At 44.2% G+C, this 15,532-nt stretch overlaps 1 protein-coding gene across 2 annotated transcripts in view; it reads left to right on the forward strand.

Annotated features, from left to right (window-relative positions):
- Positions 1-640: 640 nt before the first annotated feature.
- Positions 641-15,532, forward strand: part of SYNJ2 (synaptojanin 2) — an 85,520-nt gene continuing 70,628 nt past the window's right edge. Inside the window, exons 1-2 of one of the 2 annotated variants that reach the window (XM_075924523.2) lie at positions 641-2,261; positions 13,369-13,455. In XM_075924523.2, the coding sequence (XP_075780638.2) occupies positions 2,141-2,261; positions 13,369-13,455 (208 nt within the window). In that variant the 5' untranslated portion in view covers positions 641-2,140. Of the gene's footprint in view, positions 2,262-13,368; positions 13,456-15,532 lie in introns of those variants that run through there. The other variant, XM_075924524.2, reaches the window with a different exon arrangement.

Raw genomic sequence — 15,532 nt, forward strand, 5'->3', positions numbered from 1 at the left:
TTTCACTGTTTCCTAGAATACCTAAACAGTGGTTCATCCACAATAATGGTTTCCACAGCCACAATTGTTCTGTGATCAGCTAAACTGAGTTTAAGTAACATACTAGGTTGTGCCACACAGCCATCAAAGCTGTGTGTTGCCTATTTGCATATACATGCACAACTATCTTAATATGTTTGTATTATTGTATTCTGGGAAAATATGGCAGCATTCTTAATGACTCAGCAAGGAAATGTGGGAGGAACCCTGTACTACTAGAAAGATAAGTGGGTTCCTGGACAAAGCTAGGCAAATAATAGATTTTTTTCATATTTGGCAGTTTTAAAAAAGTCATTTTGGATAAGACAATCAATTTTGGAGAAACTGAAAAGTAAAAAAAAAAAAAAATCAGGGTTGAATAAAGCTATAAGTTTCAACAATTTTAAGACAAAATTTAATAAAAACCAAAAACTTTTCAAACAATTGTTTTCAAACAAAAATATCATTATTTGATTTTTTTAATGTGTCTTCTAAGAACAATTTGGCATTTGCAAATGTGTTGTTTTTGACAAACAGATCATTGTCAGAATCCGTATTTTTCTCCAAAAAAAAGTTTAACCTGATTTTTTTTTTGCCAAGATCTGTTCTGGGAGTTGTTAGAGGAAACCAGAGAATTATAAAATAATATACCTGCATACAACATCTTTCAGCCCAAAGCATTTTACAAACAGAGGGTCAGGTGTGGTATTTCCTTTCAGAGTGCAAAGAATTCCAGTATCTATGTATGTAAATGTGTCATCCTACTACTCAACTCTTTAGCCACCTCTGGGGAGGTGTGAGGGAGTAGTTTAATAAGGCTACACGACTGTTTAGAACAGAAAATGAGAAGCAATATAACAAAACTGCATGGGAAAATAAACTGCAATCTTGTAGCCCTGCTGGGCCCAAAATATTAGACACACAAGGTGGGTTGACCAACTAAAATAAAAAATATTTTCCATCATCTACCTTGACTCTTTTGAGAAACTCGTGCAGGCAGGAGCTTGACTTCCACCAGAGCAGGGAGTATTATCTCACGTTCTCAGTGCCAAAGATGTGTTTAATTTATACAGAGTTAGCTAGGATAGATGTTCTCAGTTTATACCAACACGAGTTCCCTATTTGATAGATTGGCACAGTTTCATGTTAGCATTTTAGTCACTATTTAGCTTGTCTTTTGTAAATTGCTTTGTGCCCTCTTTGCTCTTAGTTCATGTTTGTATAACTCTTTTTGAGCGCCCCATTTGAAAGACGCTAGACAAGAGTGTAGCATTAGTTGCTGTCCTCTAGGGGCGCATCCATCATGCGGTGCAGCGTGGAGAAAAGTTTCGCTTCTTGGGATCCAGATCTGATCTGTGTCAAAGTTGAGTGTCTGGAATGGGGCTTGGGACCTGAGTGGCCTCGTTAGCTCAGATCCGCCTAGAACTATCACTTCATTTCTCCAAGTCAGGCGGGGCGGGGCGCGTCTGCGGCCCCAGCTCCTGTGTTGGCCGTGGACGGCTCCCCTCACCCTGTTTTGTTAGCCTGGGAGTAGCACGGCCTCTGCCGCCTCCTCCCGGGGGCTGTGACATTCCAGCTCCTCCCTCCCGCAGAGCGGGCAGGGGTGGAGACAGGCGGACAATGGCTTTTACCTGTCCCGGAGCGGGAGGAGGAGCCGCCGCCGCCGGAGCAGGAAGGAACAAAGTCAACTCCTGCAAGTTTACACGGGACCGGCGCCGCGAGTAGCCAAGGACTTTCCAGCGGAGCGGAGCCTCCGGCAGCCCAGCCAAGTCACCCTTTGCCTGGGGAAGACTGCGAGGAGCCGGGGCAGCCCGAGGTCTCCGCCCGGAGGCGGTGCTGCGCCTTTTGGTCGCCCGCCGAGTTGCTGGCCACTTTTCCTGGGCTGGAAGCTCGCTACCCGCCTGGGGCGCCCCCCGGCCGGCTCCCGGGCTTGGGCCGTCGAGTGGGGGCGGCGCTGGCTGCAGGGCTCCGTCTCTCTCCTGGAGCGCCGCGGGCAGGAAGGGGGGAGGCTGCGACGCTTTCTCTGCTCCCCCCGCGCTTGGTGCCTGGGTTTGTGGCGGGGAGCGGGAGCGCCCCCCTCCCGGCACCTCCTGCGCCTGCCTCCCTATGGCCAAGCGGCCCCATGGCTCTGAGCAAAGGGCTGCGGCTGCTCTGGAAGCAGGAGCCGGCTCCGAGCGCCCTGCTGGAAGCGCGGGCCCGCCACGACTGCCTGCTGCTGGAGGCCGGCACCGTGGCCACCCTCAGTAAGTGCCTCTGGCGGGCAGGGCGCGCACCTGGGAGCGCGGGGTGGGCGTGTCAGGCTGGGGGTGTCCACGCGGGGACGGACCCCTGGCTAAGGGCTGCGCGTCGAGGGCCAGATTTTCAAAGCGCTCAGTTAGGCGCGCAAATACGGCGCAGGCTTTCTGCAGCGCTCAGCACGTCCCGCGCGGAACCCATTCACAACAGCCCTGCCCAGGTTCTCCTTACACGTGGGGAGGTGTGGGCTGCTCTGCAGAAGGCTAAGGCTCGAACAGTTACACCTGTCAGTAGTTTCCACCCCAGGGTGGGACAACAGGGCCGGGACAACACTAGACTTGTTTTTTCTTTTGCTACTGTAGGTACAGTTTATTAGTAGTGCCAACGGTAAGGACACTAGTGTAGAGAAGGGCCCAAAGATTAAAAGATAGGTAAGCCCTTTACTCTGATCAGCATGGAGTTTGTAGTCGATCACTATCCACTCGCCTCTTCTGAAGAAGTAGCAGCTTTCACTCACGAAGAATAACTGGGGGAAATGATTAGTATTTAAAACAAATCTCTCAAAGATTGTGGTTGGAGAAACAAAGAGGTAGCCATAATCTACAACACAGATTGAGGACCATACAATTTGTGAAAAGGAGGAACATTACTAAAAGTCCAGAGTTACAAGCATAAGCTTGTGCTTAATTTTATTACTATCCATGAATCCGTGAAGCCATGTAAATCTGACCGCCTGGGTACTAAAATTAAGCAACTGCATAAACATTTGCAGGTTTGGTGCCAAAGGGTATGGCACAAAGTTTGTATAGAATTTGTAAACGCTTTGGGGGCAGGAATTGCCATTTATTATGTTTGTCCTGTGCCTACCACAGTGGGGCCCAGCCTGGTTGTGGCCTTTAGATGCTACTGTAATACAAATTTGTAATAATTATACATTTTATGTACATATGTACTTACTTACTTACTGCCCGTTACGCCAATGGCGCATAGGGCAGCAACGAAGTCCTTCCACTTCTGTCGGTCGCAGGCCAAAGCGCCTATTGTTCCCCAAGTATGATGATGGTCTTTTAATTCTTGTTCTACCGTTCGGTGCCAGGTTGTTTTTGGTCTTCCTCTCTTTCTCTTCCCATCTGGTTTCCAGTGGAGTGCAATTTTCGTAATAGATCCGTCTTCTCTTCGTAACACATGACCTATCCATCGCCAGCGTCTTTTCATAATTATAGTGGCCATGTCTTCTTGTTTACACTGATACAGTAGATCTTCGTTGGAAATTTTGTTTGGCCAAAATATCCATATGTACACATGTATTTTAAAATTAATTTTAGCTTTGTAATTGCAAATACAACTAGACTTTTTCCTAGCTGCTCATTAGCATTTCATCTGATCTTAGTAGTCACACAAATATTGCAAAGACTATTTGAGCTACATTACCATACAATTTTTACATGTTTATATTTACTGAAATACAAAAAAACCACACAGTGTGATCCATTTTTCTCTCATACTGAGATAGTTATATGGAAAAGTTCAAAACTGTGTTTGCATTCTTAAACATCAAATTATGTTTTATTTTTAGAATCTTTTGTAGTTGGTTGGAACATGCATTACATTGTAAGGACAAATTGTTGAATACAGGCAGTCCCTGGGTTACATGGATCCGACTTACATCGGATCCCTACTTACAAACGGGGTGAGGCAACCCCGCGCTAGCTGCTTCCCCCCAGCAGACCAGGGAGACGCAAAGCTAGCACCCCCCCCCCCAAGCAGACCAGGGAGACGTGGAGCGGCTTTTTTCAGCAGACACCTCAGCTTGAGAATAAAGGACTGAGGGAAGTGAGGTGTGGGAGAATAAAACTGAGCTCTGGAGAAATGTTTGGCTAGTGTTTCCCCTACAATATGTACCAGTTCCGACTTACATACAAATTCAACTTAAGAACAAACCTACAGTCCCTATCTTGTACGTAACCCGGGGACTGCCTGTACAGCCACTCCCCGACTTACGAATACACCGACTTATGACCATCCGTACTTACGACCAACCTCCCATTAACCCCATTATAATATTTTTGAGTTGAGAACCATGTATGTCAAGTTTTTCGAATAGCGTGGGAGGCGCGTTTAAGGGTATTTCCGACTTACGACCAAATCGAGTTACAACCAGGTGTTTGGAACGTAACCCGTTCGTATGTCGGGGACTGCCTGTACATGTTTTGTGCACTTAAGAGAGAAGCAGTATTAGTGATTAATGTAGTCTATAGGATTCAGTTATTAAACATTAGAAAGTTACATTAATTATGCATCAGTTGTTTCTGATGATGAAAGATCTAGATGTCATAGGTAATAATAAACAGGTACCGGTAGATATTAAAATAGCATATTGCCGTGTCAAGATAACTAAGCTGTCAGTGTCACAGGTGTATTATGATTGGTGTATTACACAACAGTTGGCCTTAAGTTCATCAGAGGAGTTTCAGAGTGGGCTTTTGCTGTGCAGGCTGCCATGTTTACAGGAGGGATGTAAGGGTATGTCTAGATTACATCCCTCTTTTCGAAAGAGGGATGTAAATTAGACATATTTAAATTACAAATGAAGCTGGGATTTGACTTTCCTGTGCTTCATTTGCATAATCGTGTCACGGCATTCTGTCGAAAAACACTATTTCAGAAGTGAAACCATGGTCTAGACGCGGTTCTTTTGAAAAGAAAAGCCTTTTTTTTTCGAAAGATCCTGTTACACAGTTAAAATTTTTTTTTTACATCTTTAGTTTATAGATAGACTAACATACCACACTCTACAAAAAAAGTGCATACTATAATACAGGGGGTGTGTGCAGGGGGAATCAGACTGCTAGAATGAGAATACTTCCAGTCTAATTCAGAAGCTGTAGGAAATTACCTCTGTGAAGTAGGGATGTTAAAAAATGGGTAATTATGTAACCACTGAAAAACTCAGTGGTTATAGGCGCCCTCAACAGCAACTGGCTCTCCAGAAGCTGGTGCGCTTTGCTCTGGAAGCTGGCTTTTAAACCAGTTCCCAGTGCATACCAGCTCCTGTCTACCGGCCATACTCCCAGGGAGCTGGCTGCTGCTCTGTTCTACTGCCTCTGATACAGCAGGCAACACTGTAGGGCAGCAGCTGGTTCCCCAAGAGACAGCTTTTAAGTTGACTCCCAGCACACACTTGCTCTTACCTGCAGCCCTGCTCCCGGGGAGCTGGCTGCCACCCCCACGGTGCTGCATCCGATACAGAAACAGCAGACTACGGCGGCAGCCAGCTCTCCAGAAGTGAGGCAGGAGCCTGTGTGTAACTGTGAACCAATAAGCACAGTTATACATTCACATCCCTACTCTGAAGTATTATTCTTAGGGCTTCTTTTTGGACTAGAATGTGTAATTTCTAGAAAATTGCTAAATCATCTGGTTTTTATTGATTTAACTTCTTAATACAGTGACTATAATCCTGGTCCAAACCATCATTCTGTAAAGTGACATCATCTTTGTCCTACATGGTACAGGATTCCCCCGACTTGCGACGTGATTGGTTCTGGAGAAAGTGTCGCAAGTCAGGGTCGTCATAACTTGAACCCGCACTTACAGTAGGCACTGTGCGCCGTCGTAAATGTGTGCCGAGGACGTCAGTCGGGGGGGGAGGGGTTCTGGCCCCTTCCGCATTTACAACAATGGTTGTAAGTACAGGAGGTCGGAATTTGGGCAGTCACATCTCTGAGGCCTCCTGTATTACAGAATAGATCCTGATTGTTGAAAGCCTATGTGGAAGAAGGTCAAAGCTGATATAGCAAGGCTGAATGCGGATAGGAAGACTTTAAGTGGAAAAAATAGTGTTGTTTGGAATAGGAATTGTGAATGGTTAACTGGTAGCTGGTTCCAGTTAACCAGTGGGGACTGGAGCAGATCTGCACCCACTGCAGGCAGGTGGGCTACTTCAGCCCTGTGGGGCCTGGCAGAGGCTGGAACAGCACTCACCCCGGGATGGGGGTGGGGAGCCACTTCAGCCCGGGTTAAACATTGCATTTAACCTGTTAAACAAGATTTTACATCCCTAGTTTGGAACTGGTAAAAGGTGAGTACGTGTAATGCTTTTGGCCTGTTTAGTGAGGATTGCAGAAAGAAGACAGAATCAGCTTAGTCCATCTAAATCTATCATATTTATAGGATGACACTAAACACAGTCCTAGGAATATGCTGACTCTGTGGTGTCTTACAATGTAATGTGAGAAACATGATCAGGTTTCTATTTGTTTTGTGTTTGCTTCTTGTGGAAAAGTTCTCCTGTTTCTCTGATTAATAAGAGAAGCCCAGGTGAGATGAACAAGCTGCTGCTGGCTCCTTTTACCACATCACAGCTTTGATCTTGCAAATGCTTATACATGTTATAAAATGTATACACAAGTTCATAACAGTTAAGCAGATTTTCAAGTGTGTGCAGGATCAGGACCTAAGTAGGCAGGTCGGGTTGCTAGATGTCCGGTATTGGCCCAGACAATCCAGTATTTGCGGCCTCTGTCCAGGAAAAAACCAGAAGATACCAGACATGTAAAATGTCCGGTATTTTCTGTTTTTCTCAGATGGAATGCCACTTGGGACATCCTCATTCTTCCCCCATCTGGCAGAGTGAGGGGAGCAGAGACCGTGGGGATTTAAAGGCGCATTGACTTTGTTTTTGTGGGGGGGGGGGTGTTTTTTTTTTTTGATCAACCAATTTTTTTCCCATCCATTTTCTGTACTTTTTGTGAAAGTATGGCAACCCTATGAGGGAATAACTAGATCCTGACACTGGTGCCAGGGTCTCTTCCTTCTGCTCTTTTCTTGAAAAGCCACTTGCATCTATGTCAGCCAAAATTTTACGTCTGCCCAGCTCCCTCACTAATTTTGCTGTAGGGACTATGTTCTCTCTCTGTCTTCTTTCCACTAAGGCATTTATACAAGTACCAGTTACTGTGGTTTCATACACTTAAGTCCCAGTTCTGCTCCCAGGGAAGTCAATGGGAGTATGATCTAACTTAAGGAATACAAAGGAAACTACATTAAGAATTTTGCACTATGCCACTTGAATTGGCCACTGTTACTTTAAAAGAATAATTCACAGAGAAAGATCATGCTTGATAAGAGCTTTTTTGAATTTTGAGAGGTAGGAATATGAATGGTGCTTTTCATTAGATTCTAAAATAATATTTTTGTACTTTATGTGGAGAAGTCATCACTTTTTGTTGGCTTTATTAAAGGCTAAATGCATGGTCAGTACATCTGCTTGCACCTTCCTTGGTGTTAAATTTTTGAAAAGGGACCCAGTTTGGCCTAGAATTTAGATCAAGAGTGGTAAGAAAGGTGACTGAAGAATGTAGATAGCACACACCACACTTGCCTTATCTACCTGTTAAGAACGCACAACCAAATTGTACGTACTGGTGCAGAAGTGCATACCACACTGTATGCATGGACACTGATAAGAAAGAGATCTTGCCTAAACACTAATGGGTAGCTTCATTTTTGCTTGATGATTACTAGAAGCATCTGGTTCCTGTAACAAAATAAACAAGTGCAGTATGTATTTGACAATTACCAGGCATGCTGATGTGGTGGGGGTCAAAGAGGGCAGTTGCCATGGGGCCCAGGGATTTAAAAGGGCCCAGAGCTCCTGGTCATCATCTCTGCTACTGCGGTAGCCAGAGCCCAGATCCTTAAAATTGCTGTCAGAAAGCCATGTGGCACACTCTTGGCAGTGGTAAGGATTGGCTGGGGGGAAGGACTGCCACATGGCGCTCTCTGGGCGGTGCTGAAGGCTGGCTTCCCCAGCCCCTCCCCTTCCGTTTAAGGCCCTGCCACTTCCAAGAGAGCTGAATTGGCGCCCTTTTCCAAGTCAGTTGGCTCCCCTCACAATTACACTTGCACATCCATACAGATGGGTAGGAAGTTTCTAGGGTGAGTTCCATCGACTGCAGGTGTATATAAGTAAAAAGTCTCTAGTTCTCTTGGTTGCAAGTTAAGGCTTTCAAATGTGACCTGACCTGAGTGTAACCCAGTGCCGTGTTGTCGTCCTACACTTGCAAGTAAACAGTTCCAGATGCTTGTGCTACTCATGGCTTCTGCAAGCTGCAGTAGCGTGAGACGGAGTCCTCGGTACTCCCATGGGCAACACAGAAACCAGTGTAGATCGAGTCCAGTTGTTGCTAGTATGGGAAGCTTTTCATGTATAGTACTGGGCCAGCTAGAGAGATGCAATGGCAAATTAATTACTCAACAGATTCCAGGGAAACTTGTTAAGTATTGTAGTTCTGCGGTTCTCAAACTGGGGTTGAGGATCCCAAAGTGGGTTACTCACAACCTTGCTTTAATGGGGTTGCCAGGGCAGATATTAGACTTGCTGGGACCTAGGGCTAAAGCTCGAGCCCCAGTTCCCAGGGCCAAAGCTAGAGTCTAAAGCTTCAGCCCTGGGCAGCAAAGCTTGAGTTACAGGCCCCCTGCCTGGAGCTTCAGCTTTGGCCCCCCTACCTGGGACAGTGAGGCTCAGGAGAGCTCTGGCTTCAGTCTCCTCTCCTGCAGTTGTGTAGTAATATTTGTTGTCAGAAGGGGGTTGGGATGCAATGAAGCTTGAAAACTGCTGGATTCCACTAATATATTTTTGCTGCTGTTGGAGCCCTAGTGGAAAGTTACTTTTAAGCAGATAATAAAGTAAACAGTTGACTAATGATTTTATAATTTAAATACATTTCTGTGTTATTCCTTTAAGTTATGGTTTGAGGTTTCAAAAAGGGTTTGGTTTAAACAAAACTTTATATTATAATCAGAACTGGGAGTGCCATCTTATGCATTGATACTTCTCACACGCTCTTACTAAAGGAAGGGATTGAAGCTAGAATGTTTAGGGCATTATGTGATTTAGCGAAAGGAAAAACATGTGCTTGAAAGGTTACTTTGAGGCTGAATATATCACATGCAAAGGAGAAGCATCTTTTCCCTGAATTGTTCAACAATACTAGGGATGTTAAAAAGCAAGTAATTGGGTAAATGTGTAATGGGTGGAAAACTCAGCGGTTTCATGGTAACACACATCTGCTGCGTGGGGCAGCTGCCAGCTCTCAGGGAGCAGTGTGCCCGGTATCGCATTGGCTCCCTGAAAAATCTGCTGCTGCTTTTGTATTAGCGGTAGCAGTGCCAGGTGGCAGCCAGCTCCCTGAGAGCCAATGCACACTGGCTTCTGCTTGTAGCCCCACTCCTGTGGAGCTGGCTGCCGCCCCTGTGCTGCTGCCTCTGATACAAAGCCAGCAGCACGGGATGGCAGCTGGCTCCCTAGGAGTGGAGAGGGAGCCTGCATGTAATTGTGAAGGTTAACGAATAAGCCCAGGCTTATTGGATGACTATTTACGCAGTTAAACTTTCACATCTCTAAATAATACCTTCACGGTTTTACAGTTAAAAAACATGTAAAGTTCTCCAGTAGTTTCCTTTCCACTACTTGGACCATTAACTCTGTGCTTCATCCCAGCTTGTGCAATCTTAAACACATTACAGGACTATGTAGCACTTTAAAGACTAACAAGATGGTTTATTAGGTGATGAGCTTTCGTGGGCCAGACCCACTTCCTCAGATCAAATCTTCCACTATTTGATCTGAGGAATTGGGTCTGGCCCACGAAAGCTCATCACCTAATAAACCATCTTGTTAGTCTTTAAAGTGATACATAGTCCTGTTTTTTGTTTCAGCTACACCAGACTAACACGGCTATTTCTATCACTATAAACACATTAGTCTCACTTGTTTTTAGACATTCACATTCTAATTCTCAAGCCCTAGTATGAGTTGCAAACACTGTAGAGGAATGTTTTAGTTCAAACAAAAATTCATGGCTTTGCTTACATTTATTTTACATTTCTTTAGCATGTTCCCATTAATATATGTTTTATAAATGCCTTTTCTAAAATAATAAAACCTTTACGTTGAGCCTTAAATACCTGGTCGTGTCCCATTTGACACACCATTATCTGTGCAGCTTGGCTGTCTGGTTGTTGCTGACTTCCATTGATGGGGCTCCCCAGGAGCTTCAGTAACACAAACATGTCAACATTCAGCTCAGACAGAATTATTTCTAGGCCTTCCCATTGCACAGAGGGAGCGCATCCAGTACTGTGTCCCTTCAGGAGTGCTGCATGCGTCCTCTTGCATGCTGGTCTTGCTCTGCAGGCTGTCTTAAAGTGGGCAAAGGGAACACACTGACTGAACAGGTCAGGGGTTGCAACTGGGACTGGCCTTTATACCATGCAGAAGGGAAGGTTTCCTAGTGCCCTACCCCTGCACTGCATACAGACCCATCACATTTGGGCCAGTGACAGAATCCCATTTTGGAGTAGCACTTGTTGAACCCACTGATGGAAATGCATTGCTAGTGTAAATGGGAACAGTTCTGTTGAAAACAACAAAGCAGAGCCTGTATATGTTTGGGTATGTGTACACTACCACTACCTCTCTCTCCCCATGGCATCTTAGAGCTGGGACAGCTGACTTAAGCTTGTAGGGATTGCACTAGGGGTCTAAAAGTAGCAATATAGATGCTTGGGCTTGAGCCAGGGTTGTGTCTGCCTGTCTTGTCTCAGAGCCTGGGCACTAGTAGGAGCCAGAACATCTTCACTGTTATATTATCACACACATAGGTTGCAAGCCCAACTCTATTGAACCATTCTCTGAGACTCTCTGCCACAAGTCTCCTTTCACACCTTTAATGCCCATGAATTAGGCCTGGTGACTAATTTGTTGTGCACATTGATATCATATGGCTCACTTCACATTCTATCTAAAGTTCTTTAAATTAAACTCCTTTCTCCACTCAAAAAATAGCAAGCCAAATACTGTTTTGGTTCTATACCATACAGTTACTCAGGGTTTGTCTACAGTTACAGCACTGCAGCTGAATTGGTGTAGTTGTATTGCTGCAGTACTTAGTGAAGATGCTACTTATTCTGACTGGAGAGCTTCTCCCATTGGCTTACGTACTCCACCTCCCCAAGAGGCAGTACCTATGTGAATGGGAGAACCCCTTGCATTGATATAATGTAATCTACACCAGGGTTTAGGTGAGTATAGCTACATTGCTCAGGGTTGTGGAAAATCCGCACCTCTCAGTGATGTCCGTACAACTACATAAGTTGTACAGTGGATATAGACCAAGCCTTCAACTGTAATGTCTTTAGGATAGGGGCTGCCACTTTATCAAGTGTCTTGTACAATGCTCAGCACCATGGGGAGGGGGCCTCTGGACTCTATCACACAATACCTATAGTAAATTGGCACAAAGACCTGATCTGTAGAGATCTCTGAACTTCCCTACTCTCCAGATTTGCATAGCCCCCATGTCACCAGCTACAGCTAGGCTTGACATGTTGGTCGTTGCTGTGTTCAGAGGCTACTGTAAATGTGCAATTCTGTGCTGCATCTTCAAGGGTTGCAGTACTGAAGATGCAGCATTGGAATGGAGGTTGTGGCTTAATGCTACGCTTGTGCTCTTTGAATTAAGAATTCCTACAGGGGACAAAATGGTGCCCAGCGAAAATTAAAGCAGCTCCCCTCCTCCTGCCTCCCCCCCCCCCCCGCTGATATAATTTATGCCACCTCACCCTGGGCTTCCTGTTGGATGCAGCACAGTCTAGAATCCTGAGAGTGCCATTTCCTGTGCCCAGGCACACTCCCTTTGCCAGCTCTTGTGAAGGGAGTAGCTTAGAGCCATTTCTGGAACCCCTATGCTGTACCTCCACCAGGTGGATTCTCCACCAGATCCTGAAGGCTTATTACTGATCCCTGCACACTTCTAGGGTGTCCGACCCTGGAGCAACTGCCCCCTTTGCTGCTCCTTGTTGGCGGGACTGGATATGTCTACAACACCATGTGCAAAGCCAAGCTAGCCCAGGCTTAACATTTGATGCTCACTGAAACTTCCATCTTTGATCCAAGCTCTTCTAATGTGTGTGCAGTGTCTTGCCTTGCCAGCTTCTGTGGCTTTTTTGCACTTAACAACATCAGCTGCTGCTTGTCATGAGCTGCACGTGGTGTCACATTTTTGAATTGCTTAATCTCCAGACGGTATACATATTGTACACTTCAGTCTTTAGTTTAGACTGTGCCATATTACATTTTGTTGATGACCCACGTTCCAGTCCCTGTTTTTTGAAGAAATCTCTATTTTCCCTGATGCCTTTTCCAGTCTTTCTTGAGTTTAGCCTGCTAGCTTGTCAATCTTTTCTCCACCCCCATCAGTCTGTTATCTTGATCTCTTAAACTATTTCTGTAATCTTTTCTTTTAGAGAAGGGTCCTGAAAGTTGCAGTGTTTGGAGCAAGGATTTTGCTTCTGTCATGAAGTGTGCTATGGCGGCCATTAGTAAAAGTGACACAGAAAAGGAGGAAAATGGTTTTCTACCCCCTTTTTTGTTTCTTTTTGATCTATGAAGAAGTCCTGAGATTATTTACTCCATATTTTTACTGATGTAAATGAGATCAGAATGCATTCTCTTGTGTACTCTGATGTAAATTTACACTGATTTGCTCTTTTGCCAAATAGTTTTGTCAAGAATACATTTTTGTCTTTCAAAAACTCATTTTTGCCGTGTTGCCTATATTAAATGTGTTCTTCTTCTATGTCTTCTGTGTGTCTTTGCTCTGAGATTTGTGGGGCAAGGATGATCCCTTCTCATATGTATAAAAATTGCCTAGCATATGTGGGTGATATTCAAACAGTATTTTTTTTAAATAGCTCTGGTCTTAGGGCTGTATGAATTGTGTGTGTGTGTCTTCTGATCTCGATAGGGTGTCTGCTTATGTCTACATCATGTGTTAGTGGATACAACAGTTAATTAATGATCTGTTTGTGGATTTACAATTGGCTCTTTTTCCTTTATGTGGTGTTTGAAGAGACTTGTTTGCAATTTTTAAAAGTCTTTTATGGGGACGGTCCATTCCTAGTTAACATTGTAAACCTACATGTTTATTCACATGTTATCTAATTGTCTTGTTTGTTGAGTGAGATCTTCTGGGAGGGGTTTGGTAAAAGGCTATACCAGCCTGAAACCTGAATTGAGAAACTAAGGCTTGGTGCCTTTTTCTTTGACAGCTCCTGAAGAAAAGGAGGCAATTAAAGGGCAATATGAAAAACTCATGGATGCCTATGGCTGCTTGGGAGAACTCCGTCTAAAATGTGGTAAGTAGCTTTAGGGATGAGGATGGTTGTTAGATGCCCAGACAAACATGGTTTAATCCCAGTGACTGGAGGGTTGCCTAATTTCTGTAAGTTTTGGAAGACATTTGGTTCTTGGTAAATATAACCGTTTTATTGCTGGAAAAATTAAGTTTTTATTTGCTGTGCATTTGATTAAAAGCACACTGTCAAATATTATCTTAACAGTTTTTAGGTTAAGTGTTTTTGTAAGACCCTCTTAGCAGCTTGTTGTTTTTCCTACCACTTTTGTATACTATAAATAATGATTTTTTTTCCTCCTCTCCTTTTATTTTGAATTGAGGTAGTTTCAATAATGGCTCTTATGATTGCTAAGATCCCAATTGTGCAAACCCCCATGTACATGAATGACTTTACTCACATGAAGAGCCAAATTGACTTCCGAGCGGCTTTTTGCCTGCATGGGTGTTGACTGAATCAGTCCCATAACTTCAACTAATGCTGCAGAATATCATAATGCAACAGTATTGCTGTTAACTTTGATATGCTTTCAAGAATCTTGAATCAGTAAAGAAGCTGCTGCTACCCTACACAGACATACAATGAATTTTTGGTGTGCTATAGGAATAGAGCCTTATCTCACTGCTTTGAAGGTGCTCGGTAGCCTGCAGAATTGGGCCCAGTAAAAATACATTTCAGTTTGATCCTTAAGATGGTTTAAAACAAAACAAAACAGAAAATTTTAGTGCTTGTAAAGTGTGCCTTATTTACAGCTTCTGAGATTGAAATACTCTATCTCTAATGCAGGTAATAATTATACAAACTTCCCTATACTGAGCTGGCAAAGAGCCTTAACCTTGACTTCTAGGCATGAGGCTCTACTTCATTTGCATCCTACATTGTCACAATCCTTGGCCTCTTTTATGAACTGGTATAACACATAGTGATGGGGTGAATGATTGTATTCTAGGAACGAGTATAAGATTATGTACTGAGGTTTTGTCTAGACTAGTGCTTTTGTCAGCAAATCTTTTGTTGGTTTAAAAAAAACACCCCTGACCAGCAGAGGTTTCACTGACTAACTTGTGACTAGCTTTTCACTGAAAAACACTAGTATGGACTAAGTATGTAAAATCCCATTTAATTGGTTAACAGGTTAACCTGATTAAAGGGTGAGCAGGTGAGGCTGGTCCAGCCAGCTGAAGTGCCCCAGCCTGTGCATGCCCCGCAGGACCAGGCCCACCGTGGACAGGGGCTGCTCTGACCGGCTGGAGAGCCCTGCCTATGGCGCAGACGGGGGCTACTCCAGCTGGGCTGGAGAGTCCCTGCCCACGACAGGCCTCACAGAGATGGAGAAGCCTCCTGCCCGCGGTCAGTAGGAAGCTGCTCCCTCCTCCACCTGTTAGCCAGTTAACCACTCGCATCCCTAGTATGGACAGCACTATTCTAGCATGTCAGTTCTTTCCCACTGGCATAGAGTGGCTACACAGGAGACCTTACAGTGGTATTGTGTGTACCTAGCCTAACTCATTTCATATAGGACACTGAACAGCTGTTAAATGGTGATGACTTCCATCTACTATAATTTGGGATAGATTTGGAGCAGTTATCTATAGGTGAAGACTATGTCCAGGTATAAATCTGCAGATCCATCTCACTACTTGAAACAAGACAGGGATTTTTTTTTCTTTTTGGTTCGTTCAGCTTCTTGTAGGATAATTCAGCGATTCTATTAAACTGGATGTCCTTTTTGTTTGTGCAATTGAAAATAAGAGAGAACGTACCATTTTTCTTGGCACATACAACTATGTTTCCTCAGAGGAGTTCAACTAAACCTGTTGTGATAGTTAAGGGATGTGGTGAATAATCCAAGCACTTCAAACCATAGCTACGGCTGGTATCCTCTTTGCGGAGGGTAATTAAATCAGTCACTTCTCTGCCTGTCCACACAATAGCTTACTTGTCTGAAATTTCTAGGCCCAAGGAAGGTGTATGTCAGCCTAGATGATGTAATGATCCCTTCCAGATTTAAAAATCTGTGAACTCTATGAAATCTGTGAAGTTCCCGTAACCGTCATATTAAACATTGCATTAATAATAA

The sequence above is a fragment of the Pelodiscus sinensis genome, chromosome 3 (genome assembly GCF_052426305.1).
Source record: "Pelodiscus sinensis isolate ZL-2025 chromosome 3, ASM5242630v1, whole genome shotgun sequence".
Lineage (NCBI taxonomy): Eukaryota > Metazoa > Chordata > Testudines > Trionychidae > Pelodiscus > Pelodiscus sinensis.